The 26,456-nt window shown below is 29.4% G+C and overlaps 1 protein-coding gene across 3 annotated transcripts in view; it reads right to left on the reverse strand.

The window, feature by feature from the left end:
* Positions 1-5,458: 5,458 nt before the first annotated feature.
* LOC105848775 (uncharacterized) overlaps positions 5,459-26,456 on the reverse strand; it is a 34,066-nt gene continuing 13,068 nt past the window's right edge. The window contains exons 1-7 of one of the 3 annotated variants that reach the window (XM_065791935.1): positions 25,542-25,694; positions 17,315-17,343; positions 16,966-17,198; positions 16,705-16,733; positions 10,499-10,538; positions 10,202-10,394; positions 5,459-5,731 (exon numbers count right to left, since the gene is read on the reverse strand). In XM_065791935.1, the coding sequence (XP_065648007.1) occupies positions 5,515-5,731; positions 10,202-10,394; positions 10,499-10,538; positions 16,705-16,733; positions 16,966-17,188 (702 nt within the window). In that variant the 5' untranslated portion in view covers positions 17,189-17,198; positions 17,315-17,343; positions 25,542-25,694 and the 3' untranslated portion in view covers positions 5,459-5,514. Of the gene's footprint in view, positions 5,732-10,201; positions 10,395-10,498; positions 10,539-16,704; positions 16,734-16,965; positions 17,199-17,314; positions 17,344-25,496; positions 25,519-25,541; positions 25,695-26,456 lie in introns of those variants that run through there. The other 2 variants (XM_065791936.1, XM_065791937.1) reach the window with 2 other exon arrangements.

The following is a 26,456-nucleotide window of genomic DNA, read 5'->3' on the forward strand; positions in this document are numbered from 1 at the left end:
GTTTTATGAGTCTATCGAAGTAAACGGCGGAATTGCAACTGTTGCTCACGTAAGAGGTGAGCGTCAAGGCGACATCAGGTTCCAAAAGTGCCTTGATGAATGTCACTTAACTCAGCTTATCACATTCCCAACCTACCGTTGTAGTCGACACGTCGAGCCTACTAGTACACTCGATCTTATTATAACAAATGAGCCAGACCGTGTAATCTTCATTAAACAAGGCGATTCTCTTGGTGACACTCCAATGGGCCAAGCACACTGCTTCATCGAAGGTCAATTTGCTGTTGCATGCCTCAACAACTCGCCTACTTTGCCGCTAAAACCTCATCTCATTTGAAGTCGAGCAAACTACGCAGCAATATCAGCACATATTGCAGCTGTTGAATGGGAAACAGTATTCACTGGACTAAATGCAAACGATGAGTACCAACTTCTAGCAAACGTGTATAATGAAGCCACTAACCTACACATTTCATCAACTACCACTCCCTTTACAGAAAAACAGGAGCAATGGGTAACACCAGAACTTATTGAGGCAGTCAAAGCTAAACGCACCTCTTGGGCCAAATACATTAATGCAGGTCGAGATACGCACAAATTTCTCAAAATATCGCATCGCACTGCTTGCAAAAAAATTAAAAAAATTGTCAAAGCTGGTAGGCAGAAGTACAAAGAGCTACTCGTCAGGGATTCCGAAAGCAACCCTAAACGCTTACATGCATATGTAAGAAGCAAGCAGAGCGTCAGTAACAACATTACATCGCTTGAAACAGTCAATAGCAACATCACAACCGATACCGGCGATATAAGCGCATCGTTAAATAACTATTTTCAATCAGTCTTTGTTTTAGAGCCCGAAGATTCAATGCCAGGCTTTGAAAGTCGTACTGAAGCAGTTTGTATCATCGATCCAGCAAGTTTCTCTATCGATATAGTACAAAAATGCCTAAACAACCTTGATGAAAGAAAATCAACCGGCTACGATGGATTACATCCAAGGGTCCTTAGTAAATGTTCAGCTACCTTTGCCAAGCCTCTTTCGCTTATCTATAAGTGCTCGTTTGCAACTGGTGTAGTTCCTGAATTATGGAAAAAATCGAATGTAACACCTATTTTCAAGAAGGGGAGTAGGCTTAGAGCATCCAACTACCGGCCAGTCTCGCTCACTTCCATACCTTGCAAAATTATGGAAAGTATTTTACAAAAAAGAATATAAGAACACTGCGTTGCTAATGGTCTAATTTCTCCAAATCAGCATGGCTTTGTTCATCGTAAGGAATGTGTATCAAACCTTTTAGAATCTCGGGATATCATGGCGGAAGCAACTCACTGCAGACACGCAGTAGACGTTATTCACACAGACTTTGCAAAGGCGTTTGACAAAGTACCACATAAACGCCTTCTTCATAAGCTGAGAGCGTACGGTATTCAAGGCGCTCTTCTTGACTGGATTGCAGCTTGGCTAAGCAATCGATGTCAACAAGTGGTTATAAACGGCATTACTTCTGAATGGAAAGCAGTCACTAGTGGAGTGCCTCAAGGCTCGGTCTTGGGCCCATTGCTATTCGTAATCTTTGTAAACGACCTGCCGGAAAGTATTACTCATCATATAAAACTGTTTGCCGACGAAAGCAAAATAATAGGGATAATTAAAAAGGAGTCGGACAACATCACTCTCCAAGATGACGTTGGCAGTGAAATGGTCACACATTTGGCTCTTGCATTTCAACGTTGAGAAATGCAAAGTAATGCATGTTGGGCGCGGATGTAACAAGTCAACGTACAAATACTCAATGTCAAACGTCGACGGCACCTGTCGTCCTCTCGAAGAAACCGCAGTCGAAAGAGACCTTGGTGTGATGGTCTCGAATGACCTTAACGTTAGACCGCAAATAGAGTCAGCCGCAAAAAATATTTCGCAGTCGCAGTTTTTATTTATGGCGCACTCTGTATCTCACTTACATTCGCCCCCATCTTGAGTTTGCTGTACAAGCCTGATCACCGCATTTAAAATCAGACATTGCTCTTCTCGAGCAAGTCCAACATCGAGCAACAAAAACAATATCGACTATTAAACACATGACCTATGAAGATCGACTCCAACGGCTCGGTTTAACAACTCTTGAAGAACGCCGCAAAAGAGCAGATCTTATCGAGCAATTCAAAATCACTCGTAAACTCGAGCTTTTTAGTTTTGATTTTCCGCAAAAAATTTCAAAAAGTAAAGATAAGTATATTCTAAGAGGCCATAACCATAAACTAGAACGTCAGATGGTAAAAAACTGCGAGGAGCGCAGTTTTTTACCATCTGACGTAACTTTTTTTCAAATGGAATTGTAACTTTTTTTCAAATGGAATTGTCGCCCCATGGAATGCGCTTTCGCAAGAAGCAGTGAACGCTCAATCCATCAACGCTTTCAAAAACAACATAAGAAAGTAACTTTATAGATACAATTGCTGCTTTGTCTGTAGCTTCTGTATCTCCATGTTCGTCAGCATAGGGGGGCCTGATGTAGCACCTCTTCATCAAATTATAAATAGATTATTATGTTTGTATTTGATCACTGAATAATAATAATAATAATAATAATAATAATAATAATAATAATAATAATAATAATATCAAAATTTGTGATATATATATGTTTTACACATAGTTAAAGTTGTCTGACTTAAAAGTAGTTTTTATGACTTAAAACGTTTTTGTATACATCGATACATAGTTAATGTAACAATATCAGTCTCTGTTCCAAAACAAAAAATTATGTTTCACATAGTAAATTGGGTTTTCTTACTCTTTTGCAGTTCATTCGCTTTTCTTTTTTTTTTTATCTCTCTAATATAATATGAGAGTACAGACAATATTTTTTATCTCTCTAATATAATATGAGAGTACAGACAATATTTTTTCTCTCTCTAATATAATATGAGAGTACAGACAATATTTTTTAATTCGCATTTTATATTTGCTTTTATTTTTAAAATATTTTAAATTTTTATAAATGATAGAGCTTTAAAATATATTTATTGATAATTATATTAACGGGTGATGCGGAAGTTATCGGACAAATCCTAATTTCATTATTTGAGCATAATAATTAGTTTTTGTAGTTTTATGCGTAGGTATAAACGTTCTATAAATTATAAACTTTATTATTTGAAACACAATTATTTAAAATGAGGTTAAATGCAGCTGAAAGAGAATCTTTTCGAAAGCAATTAAAAATGTTTTTTGTAAAAAAAACCTAATATAAAAAAAAAATAATCGTAAATCATTTTGAAAAGGAAGGATTTGCTCGAAGTACAATATATGATAACCTAAAAAGACTTGAAACTGTTCAATCGTTTTCTGATAGAAAGCACCCTGGTCGTCCGACATCCTGGACTAGGGAAAAAAAAACCGAATTAACGAGACTTGTCAACAATCGAAAAGAGGTCAGTCAGAGAAAAATAGGTAATAAATTCGGTGTAAATCAATCGACAATTGGTCGTCAGTTAAAAAAAATGAATATTAAATATAGAAAACGTGAAAAGACTCCAAAATACACTATAGAACAACAAATAAAGGCAAAGAAAAGAAGCAGGAAACTAGTTAACTAACTCTATAACACAAAATCGATTCTAGTCATCGATGACGAAAAATATTTTTGTTTTGCAGGAGACAACATGCCTGGAAATTCTAGATACTACACAAACAACAAAAAGACATGCCCAGAAAGTGTTCATTTTATAGGAAAAGAGAAATTTCCAAAAAAAATTATTAATGGGGATAGCCATAACTCACCGTGGTATCTCCGAGCCATTGTTTCGCTCTTCCAAAGCTGTAGCGATCAATTAATCAATCTATATTAATGAATGTTTAGAAAAACGACTTCTTCCATTTATTCACAAGTATCATGGAGACTTTAACTATTTATTTTGGCCAGAATTAGCAAGTTCTCATTATTCTAAAGATTCTCTAAATTGGATGGACTAGTATGTCTATTACGTTGATAAAGAATCCAATCCCCCAAATGTGCCTCAAGCACGACCAATTGAAAATTTTTCGGAACATTTGGCACAGAAGGTTTACGAGGGAGATTGGCAAGCTTCAACAGAGCAAGTTTTGATTGATGGCATTAAACTAAAACTACAAGAAATTGATTTAAACTTTTTACAGTCGCATATAAAAGGCGTCAGAGCAAAATTGAGATCAATTGCAGATGGTGGTGTTTTTTTATATAAAAAATAATATATTTTTATATAAAAAATATCTAATAGTAGTTTTTTTTTTTATTTATAAATAAGTTATTGACGTTTTTATTTTGTCCGATAACTTCCGCATCACTTGTTGTTTAATAACTTAATTGTTTTACTTTTTTTCCGTTGGTCCTGTCCTCACCACTACATAAAATAAGAGGCTACATAGAAACAAATTTATGGTTTTAGTAATCCCTGGCGTGGCAGTATAACTCTTACTAGTTTTAGGTTGATTGAGCAAGGAGTTGTCCCGAGAAAATCACCTAAACATGGTAAAAATGCATATTTTCTAGTTACAAAAGATCAAGAAATTGATATCTAAATATTAATTCAGAAAAAAGCTCGATATATTAGGAAACCCAATAATATTTGTTAGCATATCATCAGGAAACCTTATAATATTTGTTAGCATATCATCTAAAAATGATAACATTTTTTATCATTTTTAGGCAAAATGAAAATAAATTTTTATGAAAAGTGGCTTTTAATAAACAGCAGCAGTGATAAGAATTGTGACTCAGAACCAGGAGGTTTCATGCCGGCTTTAGCTCAATAACCGTCATTGGAAGGGAAGAGAACTTTCTGGATAAATAGTCTTCCGCTGTGTTCTGTGATAAGACCTTTAGGGCTTTTATAAGAAACTAAGCTAAGTAATAATAACTTAAAAAAAACTTTTAAGTCACTGGCAACTTAAAAGGAAGGTCGTCCTGACAAAATTTTCAATGTAGAATGTTGATAAATTAGAAAAACGATCGTTACTAATTACTTTTTTTTAATTTGTGCGTACGTACTTTTAAATTGAACCCTCCCCTCCCGTCCCATATGCTTTCGTACGCTATTTGAAGACCCTCTTCCCCGTACTTTATAAACGACACCTTAGAATGTCGTAATAAAGTTGTGTCTATGCGGTTGCGTGCGTAACATTTCTGAACTATTAACGTCAACGGTTGAACGGGCTATTTTTCGTTAGAAGTTAAACAATAGTTTTAGTAAAAAATAGTTTAGAGGGCACTCTGTTAATTGATAAGAACACATTGTCCATACTATAGGGTTTTTGAAACAGGTTTACGTATTTATAGAACTATATTTATTTACTTTAACAAAAATGCAAAGATTTATTATTATAAAAACAGAGTTAAAGTAAAACGATAGCTTTTATTAGAAGAAGCGTGTTTCTATGGGGAACCAATTTTTTAGCGATAAACAACGGTTTTACGAATAATTCCAAGTCTTGTCTTTAATAAAAAAAAAACATACAAGCTACACGATGATAGTTTATACAATGAAGTCAGAAAAAATTGAATCATGTAAGATATCGCATGAACAAGACTGCCCAATAGTAATGTAAATCTGGCCACTAGGATTAATGTTAGTGTCAACACTAATTGTTTTGGTCGCCAAATTTGTAATACATGCTCCTTCACCCATTAAACAGGAAGTAGAATAATCAGTATCTTGACAGGTAACGTGAAAATGGTTTTGAGGTGTATACCTAAATATAGAAAATATGTATATATTCTTGATATTATTAAAATGAGTATATATTTGTATATATCGGTTATATTTGGTAAGCTGCTCATTTCATTTAAATTTACTTTAAAAAAAGTTATTCTATCATAAATTTTTAAAACTTTGCTCTTCATGTTATAACTTATAAAATCAACTCGAGTTATAATAAAAATTTAATATTTAATATATAAAAGGTTTATTATTATGGCACATAAATTTTGAGAAAAACTAAATAAATAAAAAAGTATAAACAAAATGAGAACTCTATCTGCAAAACATCACTAGAATAAAAATTTTGAGTTGATTCCATTTCAACATTCTCAATACTGGTATCAATCATCTATTTAAATATTAGACCTATCTGTTGAAAGTTTCTTTATTATAAAAAAAGCCACAAAAAAATGAATTTATGTTGATGTGCAACTATGAGTAGTTCAGATTTTCGCTGTTTTCTCAAAATAAGTTTACTCAGTATAAATCGATGGACGTTTAAAGAATTGTTTTAGTTTGAAGGCGCCGCCAATTCTATACGGGTTAAAATTTTTAGCGTCATTTTTAAAAATAGTTTTATAAAATAAACCGACATTAAGTCCACATTTTTGCTTTGCAAACTTTCATTAGTAAACATTCTATTACCCGTTAAACACTAACTTTTGGAATTTATAAATGCATTTTATGTAACTAAGAATGTCTCCTATGATTGTAAATATTTTAATTGATAAACAAGCTTTGTTTAATTATAACTTATAATTAACAGGGACACCTTCCATGTGAAACATGGCACTGTTAATACTCTGATATTTTGCAGCTGTTGATGAAATCAGCCTCTCTGAGAGCAACCAAAGCGTTGGAGAAACCTTATTACCAGCTGGCCTCAGAACAATTAATCTGAGTTTTAGAGCTGTACCCTCATTAAGAGATTAAAGGAAGAGTTGCATAGCCACTATCAAGGAGGCACAAGCAAAAACCCATGAGAAGACAAGAAGATACAGCATTAATCATTCTAGACAGGAAACAATGTAACACATGTTTACATCAGTTGTTATTTTGATGTATAATCATATAAATGTTTTTTCACGTGACTTGGAGCCTAAAATATAGCATTCATAAAGCAAACTCTGGAGACTAAAATCTGCTGGTCTTGATCTAAATAGTTAATAACTGAAGAACAAGTTTATGAACAAATTTGGTACACGTCTTCGCCACCAAGTACAGTTGATGTGTTCGAGAATTAACTATGAAATTATGTCATCAAACTTTTAAAACTGGAAGATGCATCAGAAGTAGATAAAAAAAAGGTATAATTTTTTCAAACTAGTAATTTTCCTTTGGTTATTGACACCCATTTCTTGTAAATTTTCACATATTTTGATAATATTTTATCACCTCCTATAATATAGTTTTTAAAAGCACAGGACTCCCAGGTATTCACTATTTTTCAAAAAAGACACAATTCTCCCTTTCCTTGATAACACGTCATTCGTCCTATGGATTTAATGTTAAAGCTTGTTCCCATAGGACAAGAAAAATTATCGTAAATACTTCTATTTCGTTTTGATCTACTGCAAATTAAATACAAACAATGTTTTAGAAGTAATCCATGTTTTGTAAATTTTTTCTGAGCAATAAAAGAACTTTCTTAGAGAGACATTCAGTTAATTAACATATTTTTTTTTTTCTTGAATGAATCTTTGTGTCAAAATGTCGCTTTACTTGATGACACATTATGAGAACTTAGTACTAACAATGTATGAGAGTTAGGTTTCACTTAATCAAATGCAAAACTTCCGACATCATACTAAAAAGAATGGATTTTATCAGATCTAAATTATGCAGAACCTTAAATTACTCAAAAAGACATGAAAACTTTCATTCTTTCATTTAGTATCAGAATCACTGTTCTAATATCACTGCGTTAGGGTCTTTTTGATAACGTTGACATAATTCACAACAAAGTTTATTCACTAACAGCTCAACAAGAAGCCTAAATACAGTTTTACTTCATAACGGAAACTATTTTCCTTAAAAATTCAAACTTCCAGCTAATGCAGCATTCCGACATATTTGGCAGATGTTCCCAACGGTATCAGGTCAAAAAATTCAACGGTATCAGGTGCAAAAAATTTAGAAGGTATATTCTATGGCACAGATTGCGTAAACATTTAAAACACAAGAAATTGAGTGCGGGCAAAAGTTGAAATATTCAGCTCATTGAGTTTGCTTCTGTTAACATGTATGCAAAACAAATCCAAAATTTTTTATTGGGAAATCTAAGATTTGTATTTAAATAAGATAAGAAATTGTCAAAAAGAGATTTAAAAAAAAATGCTAAAAAAAATATAAAAACTTGCTGGTTGTAAAAGAATGCTCAAAGCAAGAACTATAAATGAATTTTTGCTTTGAGCATCATCAAATGCCAATTTTTTAAATTAGGAAATCAACTAAACTATTTGCTTTAAGGAAATTAGAAGAACTCCACCCTATTATTATTATTATTTATACTCAAAAATAAATAAACTGGGAGGGTTTTAAACTATTTGAAGAATGGGTCAGAAAACACACCAGAAAGTTTCCATTAGAAAGTCATAAGATAGAATTGGTTATTGATAACTTCACCTCTATAATAAATATTGAGAACAAACTTTTTTTAAGGCTTTATTTTTTAAGTTGTATTTTTAACCCACTTCTCAAAGTATATATATATACATATATATATACATACATATATATATATATATATATATATATATATATATACACATATATATACATATAAAACATAAGGAATATTAATTGAAATAATAAAAAAAAAGATTGCTGCCCCATGACAAAGCCTCAGTGGATGTAGCAGCTCACTTCCTTGTAGCAGCAGGCTATAAGATAGTCGATGATGTACTAAATCCAATTGTATTTACTTATATTATATGGATGCATTGTAACTATTACTATTTGGTGTTACATTACTTTTATTAGATGAATGTCTTTAATTATGTATAATATACTATGTGTTATTATTGTTACCATTATTTTCATTTTTATCTATTATTATATTATTGTCATTAACATCAGGTGTTTACTCCAGATACAATTTATTAATGACCTTGAATTGTAATAACTTTTGTATTCAGTTGTCTGTGACTGTTCGTTATGTAAACAAAGGTGAACTAATTGACGTTTTTTTGACATTCATTACATTTTAAATTGGATTATAAAATGCATTACTGGAGTTCTTAGAGAAAAATAATATTGACATTGACAACTGTCAATATTATTTTTCTATTATATATATATATATTATTTTTCTAATATATATACATATATATATATATATATATATATATATATATATATATATATATATATATATATATATATATATATATATATTGAAAACAATAGTTTTTCTTGCAGACTGTCTCTATCTGCAGGCTGTGTATTGTAATTGTACAATGTCTGGAAGAAAGTATGAGATTGGGACAGTAAAACGAAAAAAAGACCTGGATAAAGAGGCCTGGAAAAAGAGATGTAGCGTGCTCATCTGAAATGAAAACTTTTTTCCATTTTACAACAGCTCATAAGCAGAAAAGTAAAAGCCCAGAAATTCATAGTGAATTTGAAATCAAAGAAGTTCAAAATCATGAACTAGTTGGTCTTAAACCGGTCACAGCTGAAACAAATGTTGACACTAAACATGAACAAGAAAAAACTGTGGTAGACCTGCCAATTGTTTATGAAACTGATCTGGATTTATGGAAAACAGTTTTATTATACATCTAATCTCATTTTATCAGCACCGGTATTGAATATCAACATAAGGATAAAGGATTTTTGCAATCAAAACTCTCGGACAGTAGTTTAAAGTGAAAGCGGTATTGTACTCCTTCATTATGTACTCGATATCATAAATTAGTTGGTGAGAATTCTAAACGTACCTGGCTAAGCTACTCACCATCAAATAAACATGTTTGTTGTCTCAAGTGTAAGATTTTATTATCGGATATGAAAAATAGTTCTCTTTTTGCACAAAGGTTTAATCATTGAAAAAATGGACAACGTGATGTCAAGCTACATAAAAATAGTCAAAGTCATATATCGGCTTGTATAGCGTTTGCACAGCAACGTAGTGTGATTAGTTGTTTATTGATAAAGAACCAAAGAAAGCAATCTTAAATAAATCTAAGCATTGGTTATCTGATCTTTGGCGGACGGTGGATGTGGTAAGTTTTTGTCACTTTGCGGACGTAAAGAGAAATTTGGTTCATAACACAATGGTATATATATATATATATATATATATATATATATATATATATATATATATATATATATATATATATATATATATATATATATATATATATATTGCATATTTAGATAAGCAGTCTCTGTGGGTGGGTAAGTGTATCACAAGGAGCATTTAAGAACTATAAAGAAAAATAAAGAAAAAGTTTACCCTGTTGGTAGAGTGATCAGATGGACACATTCCCTACAAAGATTATAGTACATATAAGAAGGCGATTTTAAAGTCCTTTTATTGGTACAACAAGAAGGATTGCTGCAATAAGCAATTGTTGAACCACTTGGTAGATTAGATGGAATGCTATATGACCCATCACGTCTTGATCTTCTCTTTGGTTTATCGGCTACTACATCATACATGTTAAGGAAAAAAATTTAAATTTTATTACATAGCTATGATTTTTGAAAAATTAATGAATTAAGAAAAACAATCGATTGTTATCTAACTTACATTCTTTTAAAAGATCTTTTACAATTGCTCTTCTTTTTTTCTAAAATATTCAATTAAAATAAAATAATTAAAACATAATGCTTCACCTTTTTAAATCCCAACTAACCTAACTAACCAAAACCAACCAACTTAAACTTTTTAAATCCCAACACCAAACCAACCTATTAAAACTTGCAACGTTCACCGTGGATTTTAAAAGAAATTTTGGGCTTAGGATAAAGTCGGATGTTTTGGCTTATGTTACAAACTTGGTTTTGATTGTAAAAAACCCTTGTTCGACAAACAATCCTGATCCATTGTTGATCGTAAACATACGCTTTTAAAGTAAAGTTTTGTAAAATTTCTTTTTTAGAATGGATTTTCATATAAAATATATATATTTTCAACAGCTTAAAAAACAATAATGAGAAAAAAAAAAAATTTCTGTTTTTTTTGGATCCAGCCTTTAAAAGGTTTGGATTCAGCCTTTAAAAGGAACATACTCAGACAAAAAATGTATATTATCACTCTAATTTATTTAAAACAAATAGACAATTCTTAATTAGTTGATAAAAGTTAATTACGAAATATTTACGTGTGTCTATGTTTGGAAATGTATGAGATTTGCAAAGAACAAAAAATACCGGCTAAAAATATTCAATAACATGTAGGCTATTAAGTACTCCTATATTATATGTTTTAAGTAAAATTTTAAGTATTTTAAGCAACTAAACTAGAATTCCATTTTCTCCTCATTTTATCTTCTTCTTTATCAATTTTACTAGAAAACTAGCGATTATTAACATATCGGAAAGTTATTGGTTGACCATTTAAAGAGCTGCCACTAATTGCCCACTGTCCGATGAGCAAAACTCAAACAAACCGCTCAAAATGATCGAGGTTTCTTATGCAAGGTTTTTGGGCTTAGTTAAGACTGGATCATATATTCATACATTCATACATGCATACATAAATGCATACACGCACATACATACATACATGCATACATACATACATACATACATACATACATACATACATACATACATACATACATACACACACATACATACATACATACATACATACATACATACATACATACATACATACATACATACATACATACATACATACATACATACATACATACATACATACATACATACATACATACATACATACATACATACATACATACATACATACATACATACATACATACATACATACATACATACATACATACATACATACATACATACATACATACATACATACATACATACATACATACATACATACATTCATACATACATACATACATACATACATACATACATACATACATATATATATATATATATATATAAATATATATATATATATATATATATATATATATATATATATATATATATATATATATATATATATATATATATATAAATATATATATATATATATATATATATATATACTACTGTGATCAAAAAGTAAGGTGAATTTTTAATTTAAACTTCCCGCCTTATTCGAATCGTCCAATCTTTTTTATTTTTAAGTTGGTAGGAATGTCATTAACATTTGCGCCAAATTACATGTCAAACTCATAACTATTCTTTTTTGTTAAATTTTGTTTGCGGAATGATATTTCTGCTGCAGAAACGTATCGAATGTTGCAAAAGGCCTTTGGTGAAGAGACTATGTCTCAAAAAAATGTTTACAAGTGGTACAAAGACTTCAAAGAAGGCCGAGAACGTGTTGATGATTTGGAATGCTCCGGGCGACCATCGACTTCGATTGATGATCGCCACATCAACATAATCAAAGAATTGGAGCTTGCAAATCGTCGGTTAACCATTCGAGACCTTGTTGACATGGTTGGAATATCATTTGGGTCGGTGCAAGCGATTTTGAAGGATCATTTGGGCCTCAGAAGACTCAAATCACGTTTGGTGCCGAAATTTCTCAATTTCTTTGAAAAAGAGCGTCGCGTTAAAACGTGTGAAGCAATGCTTTCTGACTATCAAGACGTCTACAAACAAATTATTACTGGCGATGAGACTTGGGTCTACGCATACGACCCTGAAACAACCGACCAATCGAGTGAATACCGTGAAAAGGCGAGCCGAGACCAAAGCAACCACGTCAAAGTCGCTCAAAAATCAAGGTCATGTTGACTGTTTTCTTTGATTATTGTGGTGTCGTGCACTACGAATTCCTTCCAACTGGCCAAACTGTCAACAAGGAATATTATTTAAGCGTTATGCGACGTTTGCGTGAAGCTATTCGCAAAAAGAGACCGGAATTATGGGCCAATAACTCTTGGATTTTGCATCACGATAATGCGCCTTCGCACACAGCACTGGTTCTTCGTGAGTTTTTCGCCAAAAACTCTACCCATGTTGCTCCACAACCACCGTATTCGCCCGACTTAGCACCGTGTGACTTCTGGCTGTTCCCAAATCTCAAGAGACCACTCCGGGGAAATCGTTTTGAGTCCATTGAAGAGATCCAACGTAAATCGGCACGCGCATTGAAGGCTATCCCTACCGAGGACTTTTCGGTATGCTTCGAAAACTGGAAAAAACGTTGGCAAAAGTGCATCGAGGCCGGGGGGGGGGATTATTTTGAGGGGGACGATACAGATTTGGAAGAATAAATAAAGATTTTTCATTTTATAAAAAAATTCACCTTACTTTTTAATCACAGTAATATATATATATATATATATATATATATATATATATATATATATATATATATATATATATATATATATATATATATATATATATATGCATATATATATATATATGTATATATATATATATATGCATATATATATATATATATATATATATATATATATATATATATATATATATATATATATATATATATAATGGTAATTATTATATTAGAAATAATAACAAAAATAAAAAAGTATTAAAAAAAGTAAAAACATTAAAAGAAAAATTTAAGTTACAAAAAGAAACGTATTAAAATTTTTATTAAACGTGTTAAACACGTTTTGCGCTTGCTCGGAATGCACAGTGGGAGAGACAAACAAAAGGGTGGCCAAAATTGTTATATCAATATTTCTTAAATTTAAATAAAATGTATATAGCTTACAATGTATATTCAAAGTTTCACATAATTTTAATCTATAGTTTCCGAAAGCCTTAACTTTGTAGCATTAGCGCAAGTAAGATTTATCCCAGGGGAGGGGGTTTGGTCCAAACACCAAATTAAAACTATATAATTTAGATACTATATCAAAACTTACTTTAAAACTATTATAGTTTATCCTTAAAAGAAAAAAAAAATATGCCTTTAAAAAAATTTGAGTTGAGGGGGGGAGGGGGTGAGGAAGAAAGTTATTTCTGCCCTCGCCCTCACACCCTCCCAAAGTTACTTTAAAAGGTCAACTAAGTAAAGAAATAAGAACATTTTGAGAAAAAACGACATTAAATAAACTTTTTTTTTTTTTTTTAGTAATATTTTTGAAGTTATTTATAATTTTTAAATCAAAGTTTTCCTTTATTGTTATTTTTATTCTAATCATCATCAATTTCTACATCTATATTAACGTCTACTTCTTCTAGTACTAAAAGGTCTGAAACTTCTTTTGAAACAAAATAAGTTTTATTTTTAGATCTTGTACTTAAAGATTATGTGCTTATAATTGGATCTGATGAGTTCATTGCACGTGTAAATGCATCAAATAAATTTTCTTCTCTTGAGCACTTGCGAGCATGTTGTAGCCAATTTTTTTTAGTGATTTTATTGAGACAATCTAGTGCTTCTTTGCCCAAAGCTCCTACCTGAACAGGATGTTCAGATAGGAGCTTTAGGCAAACCTGAATTTAAAATAATTTCTTCTCCATGCGCCAATATTTTATGAACTGTTGCAGGAATTTTGAACCAGCTCACATAAATTTTTAAGAAAATTAAATATGTTTCCTCGCAATAGTTGCTGAATTCTTTAGGATGAACCGTATAGTTACTATTAATGGTTATTAAAATAGTACAAAACCTTATTATGAGTTCCTTGCTGATTCCCAGGATTTCACCTAAAATGTTAGGATTTTTGAAGCAAACGTTTCCTGTAGTACTGTTACCAGGTCCTTCTGCTCTTGACTTGTCGATTCTCAATCCCAAATGCCTTAACATTAAAAGGTGTATACGTTTTTTTGCTTCAGCATACATTTGTTTATATCCCTTGGTTACGCGCCAATCTTAAAATCAACACGATAGGCAATATGTAGTAAACATTCAAAAAATCGAATCCAACAGTGTAAAGGTGACAGACCATGTACAAGAGCATCTTTTCTTGCATTAAATTTTTTAGGTTTTTTATATCACTCATCTAATTAGATGTTGCTCCACAAATTGGACAGCATTACATAGATGACGTGTCTGTGATGAACGCCATAACTTTGCCATCTATCATACTCAAGATGAATGAAAAAAGCACAAAAACAATTTTGCCATTTGGCAAATCAACTCAAATAGGGTTCAAAAGTGATATTTCTTTTTCTATATCTTGTTTGATTTTAGGGGAAGTCTCATTATTTTCTTTTGTAAACTCCATGTAGATAGGTTGACAGAATCTTATACTTTGAGGTGTAAGATTTAGTCACATTAAATTTTTTGTGTTATTGTATAATGTTGTTATTAAATAAAAGTTTTAAGGTATTACATTCACGAATACTTACTACTGAAGAAATATACTCAAAAGCCTTTGAGAATTTTTTGTGACGGTATTAGAGCGACTAAAGTGCTTGATGATTTCCCTTCTTGATAAATTTGAATTTATTTGATCGCATTTGCTTCGGATTCCATTTCTTAAAGTACTTTTTTACGACAGAAATGAGTAGTTTTCTTTCAGTAATAACAACAAAGAAATAAGCTGTTTTTATCTTTACTAAATCAAAATCTTATTACAAAAGTTTACTTAAATTGATATTGGATAACGGCCCACAAATGATCCTAAAAATTTATAATTTAAAAACAACTTAATTATTATAAATTAAGAGTTATTATAATCATAAACTACATAGTCGTAATCAAATCTTCTGTAGCTTTCCACAATAGAATTAAGAATAGTATTTAGTTATAACAATACATTAAGTAATAAACATATGTATTAAACGAGAACGCTTAGCAAAAAATCGCAATGATTGGAGTATGGAAAAAATACCCTTAAAAGTTTTACCCCCTAGCCCAAATGTGAGGGCAATGAGTCATTAAAATATTTTAATTTATTATCTAAAACTTAATTCAAATTCATCTATAAATTTCAAGTTTCTCAAAATTATCTTTTATTGTTCATATGTTATGACAATTCTGGATCCAACACTCATAAAAGATGCAGAAAAAAAAACATTTTGAAAAGACCTAGCGTCACTACAAAACAATTAATTCATAAAAGAGCAAAAGGATGCAGCTACATTTTTCACTAAACTTTTCTTGAGCAAATTTAGCATCAATAAATGCTGAGACCATCTTGTAAAGAATTGTAAATCAGTTTTCCTGATCCCCTAAAGTTAAAGTACCCAAATATTTTGCAATATTTTGGCCCTACTTTCACGACTACATTCGATACATTTTTTTTTAACTTAAATTATTTAAGACTAACTTTAATTGACTTTCAATCAATGTTTATTGATGCCTGAGAAAATATAACAATTTTTTCTACATAAATCGGTCGGAACATTATCCACAAAATTTCTCTTGGATCGCCGTTTTTACAAAAAGTTTTATTTGTAGCTAAATATCTCGTTATTGGTTTTTTTAAAAAATTTGATATTTCTACATTTTCATTTTGAATGTCCTAGTAAATGAACCCACTATATAAAAAATTGTAAAAAAGCTTAAAAAATTTAAATTTTGGCCACCCTACGTCCCACTGTGGAATGTGATCACTAATTAAGCTACAGAAGCAAAGGAAAATCTTCTAATTTAAAAAAAAATAATATATTTTGTTTTTCGCTAAACCTAGTCAACTAATGAGGAAAGTTATGTTTAAATCAGTTTGGCGCCAATTTTTAAAAGAACCAGGAATTTTTGTATTTATTAAAAAAGGAGATTCGCAGTTCTTACAATTCTTTGAGAATTGGAGGAATTGGCGGTGTTGAATTTGGAATTAACCTAACTCTACTTTTTTAAACAATATGTTAAAATATATAAAATATATTTAAAAAATATGTGAAAATACTTACTTTTTTTAAAGAATTCGTTCTCGGTGTTGCTAAATTAAACAAAATGCAGAATATATATATATATATATATATATATATATATATATATATATATATATATATATATATATATATATATATATATATATATATATATATATATATATATATAAACCTGAAGATATTTATAGTACTAATTTATGACAATAATTATGAAAATATTTATAGCACTAATTTATGACAATTTATTAAAACTTTATAAAATTTATTAAAACTACTTACTAAAGCAGGAGATTGGGTTTGAAACCAAAAGGCTATTTAATTGAGATGACACATTTTTTAAACCATCGTTGTAAGTTCGGTAACAAAGGTTGTCAGGAAAAAATTTATCAACTTTAGCATCGCCAGTAAAAGTAGAATTTATGTATGTCATTGTCATTTCGCAATCACAAAAAAAGAAGCCAAACATTATGGTAAAAGTGAAACACACAAGTCGTCGCCACATTTTTTTAATACTAAATATTTCAAAAATTTTTTTATTTATAAACTATTTTTCAAATGTTATTTTGAATTTTTAAACAATATGTTAAAATATATAAAATATATTTAAAAAATATGTGAAAATACTTACTTTTTTTAAAGAATTCGTTCTCGGTGTTGCTAAATTAAACAAAATATATAAAATATATAAAAGATATCACCTGAAGGATAATATAAGTTTGAAAAAAAAATGTAAAGAACAATTTAGTTCATTGTAGTTCATTCACCGTAGATTTCCCTAATTCCGAACAAAATCGTACTTAAAGCAACAAGTATACTTATTATAAAGATATTGTTAATTTTTAAATTTAAAAAGTCAAGTTTTTTTCGGAATTAGGAACACGTGTTCCTAATTCCGAATGTACATATTAAATCCCGAAAAATGGCATTCAATTTGAAAAAGTAAATAATTTATACTAGTTAGACCTCTAGCTTAGAGTTAGGTATAAAGATTTTTAAAATTTAAAATTACTTTTATTTTAATGTAAGGGTATAACATTGTGTTGGTGCAGAGTGTTGGTGCAGAGCTTCCATTATTTTTTTAAAATCAGTTTAAAAAAAACCTACACAGTTACTGCCTATTTCTGTCAGTTAACCGTCGTTAGTCAGAAAAAATCTTAATTATTAGTAGGGTAGGGTGGGGTAATCTGAGCCTATTTTTACCTATTTCTGACTTTGAGTTAAAATAAAACAATGTTTAGGTATCGGATTTCTGACAAAAGATGTCACACGAATTCAATTGTTTCGTGATAATTGATAATACAAGGAATACACGACCAGTTAGAACACTTTTCACATGCAACCCATTTGCTGCTTGTAGTTTCGTCCCAAAAGGCTTCTGCAGGAAATACAAAGACGATTGATTTGGTAGGGATTACAGCCGGCGGCAGGAAGACACTCAATATTTTGAGTAGACATCTTTGTTGTTTTGTTATATTTCTGAGACCGTTATGGGATTTTTTCTTAAATTTTAAAAGGTTTTTTTCTTCTTTTTTTTTAAACTTTTGATTTTTGAGAATTGCTGAGTCCAATTTTTTTTCTTTAATAACTTTTCTGGCTTCTTTTTCATCTAGTTTTCATTTTTTAGCAGCTTGTGTTTCTTCGTCCTGAGCCATAGCAGATAGTTTAGTCATGTTATAACTTGTTGTTCTTTTAATTATTTTTCCCTTTTCTTTACTACTGGAAAGAGGCTTTAATCTATCTTATTAATATCAAAAGATGCTTTTTAATATCAAAAGATGCTTGTTTGACGGCGTTTCGGATGCTATCTAACTCTTTGAGCAATACTTCTTTTGTTGAAAGTCTATTCATAGAGTTTTTTGAGTTTACTTTATTAGTTTTATCGAGTGAAACTTGTGAATCCGGTAGACTTTTCAGAAAAACAAGTCTCAATTTTGTCATTTGTTACATGTTGAAAAATAGCGCTGATTGCAGTTTTATTTGGAGTTATTTTTGAACGATTGAGTGAAAATATGCCTGCATTTTCAAAACCTCTAAGTGCATTTTCCGCTTTAAAGCATTTATTTGCAATAAGGTCTTTTAGCGTGGCTGGAAACTGCTTAGACTTACTTAAACTTAAATAAGAATTTCTTATTTACCAAATAAACTTCTACAATTCGCTTCCATTCCGCCTTATTAGTTTTAAAAACTCCAACATCTAGTGGTTGCAAAAAAATGACTAGTGTGAGCTGGCAAACGGAATAAAATTATGTTATTTGATTCAAATAATCTTTTTAATTCAAAATTAATGTGAGATGCATGGCCGTCTAAAAATAGAATTTTAAATCCTTGAAGTTTGTTTGCGTGAACTAAAAAAATTGAACAAAACCATTCTATGAAATTTTCGCTTTCCATCCAACCTGATTTGCTGGTAGAATAATAAACATCAGAAGCACCACCTTGAACCCAAGCTTTCATCAAATTTCGACCTTTGTAAACAACTTGATGAGGTAGGAAATTTCCAAAAGCATCGCAACAGGTTAAAATTGTAGTCATATGTTTTTCATTTGTTGGGAAATTTTGTTTTTGATTTTTTATTCCTTTTTGACAAACAATGTTGACTTTACCTTGATCAAATTTCAATCCACTTTCATCACAGTTGAACACATGAAACGGCTTTTCATTTAAATTATGCTCTCGATAAACAGCGTCAACTTGGCTGAACCATTCATTAACTATTAATGGTTGTGAAGACACCGCTCTTACAGCTTGCATGCTAGTACCTTTTCTTTCACAGATATTTTTCGCATACTTTTTAATGAATTTATTGTACCACTTTTAAGTAGGTTTACCGTTCTTGAATAAATAAGTTTTTTTAGATTCCTTTAAATAGTTTTCGACCACAGTTAAAATATCATTTCTTTTTAAGCTGTTACTCATAAACTGTACAAGTTAAACTATAAGCCTCTCCGTTACTTGGCTTATTGCTCTGGGCCTACCAACACTAGCAGTTCCATTTATTCCTTTTAGTCTGTAAAAAATAGTTGTTTTAGGAATGTTATAACATAAAGCGGCTTCTGAATGTGACATCTTCTTATTATTGATAGCCTCAATACAGAGTTTAATTTTTCTTTTGCGATTTTCATTTTTTTCAAACTTTGACATTTTTTCATTAACAAACGTTAAGATAAACAAGACGTTTAGAAACTCAATAAAAAAGTTAAAAGCGTTTATGAGTTTCTAAGTTAATGACGTTAAAGTACTATCGTTAAATATTGTTATTAATTACTGGCGCGTAAAAACGCTAACTTATGCAAAAAAAAGTGCACTCCAAAATCTGTTCGGAATTTGCGAGACGTTTTAATTAAGCAAAAAAGTACTGTTTTTAAGATATCTTATAAAGTATTGCTAATTTTCGACTTTTTTTTTCAGATAAATAATCACCATCAAATTCTACATCGAACAGTACACAATTTAAGTTGTCTTTTTTTTTTCTTAAGTCGGTTTTATATTGTTGGTTTTTCAAGGTTTAAAAAGTGTTTTGCTTGCAATTAAAAAATTTAATGGTATTAATATATATTTTGAAAATATTTTTTCATGATACAATTTTAAACATAAACCATTTTGATATAAACGAAATTTTTACATTCGAAAATAGATTAAAAATACCGAAGATTTCCCTAATTCCGAACAGTCCCTAATTCCGAATAGCTTTATTTCACTTATTGTTACATCTTTTATTTTTGTGGGATTTTTAAAAGGAAAACTGATTAATAAATTGGAAGACTAAGGTAATGAGAATATGTCAGAAAATACTGATTTAACAATTATTAAAAACCTTATTAATTAATTTAATAAATCAATTATTAAAAACCTATTTTTAAATGCAAAAAGTTTTGTTTATACTAAATGTCATGTCTTTTTATTAAAATTGTTTGTTTACATTTAATTTTATATGATATGAGAAAATACTAGTTCTTCAAATAAAGTACAATGTTTGATACGCTTCAAAACTTTTCTTTTTATTCAAATTTAACTAAAAATGGTAGAGACGAAACAAAACAAAGTTGTATGTTTGAATGCAGTCTTAACTCATTGGGTATACCTCTAGTAACATCACTATGATCTTCAGATAAAACATATTACCCTTTGGTAAACGAGAAAACTTTCTTAAACTATTATTTATATAAAAAACAGAGGATTTTTTGTTAACAAGAAAAAGCGTTACAAAAAAACCTAAACCCGGCCCGGTCAAAAAATATAAAAGCCGGCCAGCATAAAAAAGTTTTTTTCTTTTAATCTTAGGTGGGATAGACAACAGTTATATAAAATATAAAAGAATTAATAATATTTGTTTTTTAAAATTTTTTTACAAAAAAAACAATAAAACAAAGTATTAAGACAAAATAAAGCAGCAGCTTCATCATTTATTATCAAACGCATTGGCTACATGAAGCTGTGATATGAAAAGGCTAAAACGGTGACAGGCATTATGACATTAAAAGTTGCACGGGGTTTAACACAAAACAGGATATCACATATATCTTCGCACATGCGTTGTACAAGCGCACATGCATGTGCAAGCGCACATGTCTAAGTCAAGTGAACTTTTAAGTTTACTGGTAGTTAATTTTGCTTCCAAGAGTTGTATGTCCATATTTCAATAAAAAAAAAGAAAAGAAAAAAAAGATTATTACGCAGCTAAAATTTAAATATAAACACTCAGTTCAATGATTTGCAACAACATCTATAATATAAACACTCAGGTCAATGATTTGCTACAATATCTATAATATAAACATTCAGGTCAATGATTCCCTGATTTCGTAATGCTGTAAAGATGTAAAGGGGCTGAGCGCCTTTATTTTAATTTATCTCACAGGGCTGAGCGCCCTGTGAGATAAATTAAAATAAAGGCTAAATGCATTTACAATTACTATGTTATTTCTTTAAAAGCATTTATTTATTACTATTATTGTAATGAATACAAACTCTTACCCGTGAATCTTTATATCTTTCTGAGCAGTTTTATGCACCATAATTAAAATTAATCAAAAAATATAAGATAAATACAGAAGCAAATTTGTCGTTGAAAATTTATTTTGTCACAAATTGACGCCATTACGCAAAATTTAGTTTAGCTTTTGACATTTTGACACTCATTGACATAACTGAGACAATAAGTGAAGCACTTGACAAAAAAAAATTAAATCATTACGGTGTAGGAGGAGTGTACGATGTAGGAGGAGTGATCCTTAAATACTTTTAGTTGTACCTCCATATGAGTCCTCAGTTTGTAAGCATTGATAATATTTCATCTAGTACTAGGTTTACATCTATCTGTGCTCCACAAGGGTCAATTTTGGGTCCTCTTCTTTTCCTCATTAGTATAAATGATTTGAACACATGAGTAAAATTTTCCAAAACATATCATTTTGTTGACAATATCAATCTTCTTATTGTTAGTAAATTTTTTAAAAATTTGATAAAAACTATAATCATGACCTTGCACGTTTGGTTCAATGGCTACGATCAAATAAAATTTCCTTAAATACTAAAAAGTCTAAAATAGTTATCTTTGAATATCAAAACAAAAAAATTACAAAGAAACTTAGTTTCAGAATAAGCGGTCAAAAAATAAATACTATAGATAAGAAAAAATATTTAGGCATTATATAAGATGAAAATCTCTTGTTTCACCTACAATTAATAGTGATATGCAAACTAGGTCAAGCCAACTGAATGTTTTTTAAAATAAAATATTTTTTCAACTATGAAACATTGATCAATATTTGGCATACCATCATTTAATTCCCACACAAGGTTTTTTAGGGTATGGTTAAAATTTTGTTTTAAAAATTTTTTAAATATTTTCTTCATCTATTGAAAAATATAATATTCGGTACTCCCATTACATTGGCGATGGCAATACTGAATCCTTTAAAAAAATTAAAGAATCAGAGCCATATGGTGTGGATTTGGATAAAATCTGAATGTGTTGGCCATGTTTAAAAGAGACTTGGCACACGGCTCCGCAAACTTCGTGTTAGCATAAAAGGTAAAACCTTATCAGATGGCAAAGGACTTAGCGGGAAGGGAAGATTAACTGATAATATTGTTAACAAAATGCAGAACTATTTTGGCATGGCTATTCGCCAAAACTCTCTTTCAAGTTGGAATGGTAACAAAAGTACTGCTTTGTATATGATGAAAAAAGGAATACTGGCAGTATTGTGGCACTGTACAGGTATTAAAGATCCTGGAGTTCGTCACCAGTTTTGTCCCCGCTACTAATGATAGTTGGTGTAATTACTGGAAAAATATCAAGCGGTACAAACCATCAGTTAATTTACCAATTGCAGTGAAAACTGCAATCTATCCAATTTTTAAGGATTTACGTAGTGATGATCTTTTGAGTCGCTCTCTAGATGGATCCACTCAAAACCCAAATGAGGCTCTGAATCAAATTGTGTGGAAAAGATGTCCAAAAGATACTTTTGTTTCAAAAACCACTGTAGAAATTGGAGTTGCATCTGCAATAATACGTTTTAATGATGGTATATCTGGACTTGTACGACTTTTTGATAAAATAAAATTGTCTTTTGGAACAAAAACAGTTATAGGTTCAATCAAAAAAGACACACTTCGGATTCAAAATATAAATAAAAAATCAACCAAAAAGAGTATGGAAAGAAGAAAATTGATTAGAGCAAAGAGAAAAGGATATTTGGACAAAGAAAAAGAACTAGAAGGAGAGGAATCATACCAACTTAGAAACTTTTGAGATTTTTTTTTTTATGTATTATTTTCTTGGTTTTTTAAAATCTTGTTGTAGGTTAACGAAAACATAGATTTTGGAAGATCTATTTGAGCTTTCATCTTGAAATTTTCAACACTTGTTTAAATTATAGAGTACTAATGCCTAAAGCAGAATAAACCTATATACTCAAGTACTTAATGAGAAACCAGTCACTGAGCATTGAAATATTTATCTAAGAAATTCAAAATTAAAAGAATATTCGCCATTTTGAAACGGTTGATCAATTTGTAAAAACTTTGCTTTAGGCACTAGATAATTATATATTCTTTTACTGTAGCAAATTTCATACTGATACTTGTTATAGATCTCTTAATACCCATGTTTTTCTTTTTAGCTTATTTTTAAAATTTTTGCTGACTCATCAAAAAATAATTAATTTTTTGAAGATTTTTTTTTTTGTAATATTTATTTTTATGATGACTGTTGTGTGTGTTAATTTCAGTTTCAAACAATAAATATTAAACATTCTAGTTTTTTCACCAGCTTACCACCTTAACTCTACCTTTAAAAAAACAAGTAAATATGGTATTCAATATACTAAGCACCAATTAATTCACTCCTGGAACTCTCTCCCGATTTTGGTGGGGGTAGGTCATTCTAAAATTTCTAGAAATACTTTCATTATCAATATCAAAAAATGTATCCTCTATAAAAAAATTTTCTTGACTGTTTTTCTAAATTATAACTGTTTTTAGTCTTCCCTTAGCTTTAAACCTATTCAGCCATCTCTTCTTCTACTCCTTATTCTTCCACATAAGAAAATATTTATTTTATATATGTGTGTGTATTTGTATATGTGTGTCTTTATATATATAAGCTTGTGAGTGACTGAATTTATAAATGTAGGTATAGCCTCTTCTTTATAGCTCTCCCCGAACTTCTATGCCCTTATTTTGTTGTTGTTTTGGTATTATTAATATTTTCATAAACTTATTATTTCTTTGTTGTTAATATTATCATTGCTATTATTGTTAAATTATTATTATTATAATTAAATATTATTATTAGGTATAATATTATTAATGTTTTTATTATTGATAATATTACCATAACTTATTTATAATAATTGCTTTATACCATCGCAGGTCCTTACACCTCATCAGTTTTTAACTGTTTGTAATTGCTCCTCACTATTGTATATATATGCAGTTATTAAAGTTCAAATATATTAAATGATTGATTGCTTTAGTTCGATTAGTTAAAATTTTTTTTGTAATAATCTAAAAATATATATATATATATTTTTAGATTATTACTAAAGCCGTATCGATATTTTTCAATGATCAAAAGTCTAAGGTCGCAATATATTTTATAAAGAAGTTCTTAGATAAAATTTACATGACGCTGTAAACATGGTGTTATGAAATAATTATATATATATATATATATATATATATATATATATATATATATATATATATATATATATATATATATATATATATATATATATATATATATATACATATATATATATATATATACATATATATATATATATATATATATATATATATATATATATATATCTTCGTTTTTTTCTTTTTCTAAAAAAGTTGCGTCGATTTAGATAAGCAAAAAAGGTGAGCAAGTGCTCACATAAATATGCTATTGTGTGTGTATATATATATATATATATATATATATATATATATATATATATATATATATATATATATATATATATATATATATATATATATATATATATATATATATATATATATATATATATATATATATAAAATATATATATATATATATATATATATATATTATATATATATATATATATATATATATATATATTTATATATATATATAATTATTTCATAACATATACTAATAAATTTACAATAAAAAATATTTTACATATTTGCTTATTTTTATTTTTATCTTATTTAAATAATTAATAAATTTGAAATAAACAATTTTATTTTCAAACAGAAATTTAGTGTTCTATTAAAATTTGAAAAATGTCTCTATTTGTAATAGAAAAATGTAAGTTTATTACACAATGTCTTTGATTGTTTCAGCTCTTTAATTGTTAATTAAATACCTTTCTGGTTGTCAATTTCAAAACTCTTCAATTGTCCGACAACTAATCTGACGATCATCCAAAATAAAAAAAACAGTTCAACAGCGTAAAATGATTTAATATCTTATGCATTTCCTAACTTGTACAATTTCTTTAATCTTTACATTTGTGTAATACTTGTTTAATTGTCGGAAGCAATATTGTGTAGTAAAAAATATTGCGCAGCGTTTAATTTTTAATTAAAAAAGTTAGATAGTATCGCGGAAAATATTTATTTTATAAAATTATCAAAAATGTTTTTCTCGTTGTATTTATTTATTTTTCTTGTTGTATTTGTTTATTCTTGATGTATATGTTTATTTGAAATGTTAAAATTGTTATCTACAAAAATGTTTTTCTTGTTGTATTGTTGTATCCTGAATAAGAAATTTGTTTCAAAAAGTTTTAAAATTAGATAAGACCAAATTATTTGACAAATTTGGTTTGCAAACCTCAATGCAACTTAATGGCTTGTTTTTCGACAATTATGGAGATTATTCCATCAATAATAGAAGTTTTGGAATTTTTCGGAAGTATGAGCGAAATTAGGAAATTATAACTTTTAGTAAAGCAAGTAACGCAAATTTTAAAAATCAGTAACTGTATTATAATAATCTAAGGCGTTTGCTTTTTAATGCGGTTATAACTGATGACCAAGTTTGACTCATAATTCATCAATGTTTAAGTTCAAAAAGACGAGAGTTGGTTTCAAGTCACGAGGGAAGTCACGAGGGAAGCTAGAAAGATATTTTTCCAAGTAGATATTTTTAACTTTAATATTGTAATATTGGCTGCTAAATGGTGTTTAGTAGCGTAAGGTTTATGTAATTTTAAAAAGTTTCATAACTTTTAAACAATAGAATTACGTAATACTTTGATACAAGAAAACTTTGTTGA

This window comes from Hydra vulgaris, chromosome 03 (genome assembly GCF_038396675.1).
Source record: "Hydra vulgaris chromosome 03, alternate assembly HydraT2T_AEP".
NCBI classification, from domain to species: Eukaryota; Metazoa; Cnidaria; class Hydrozoa; order Anthoathecata; family Hydridae; genus Hydra; species Hydra vulgaris.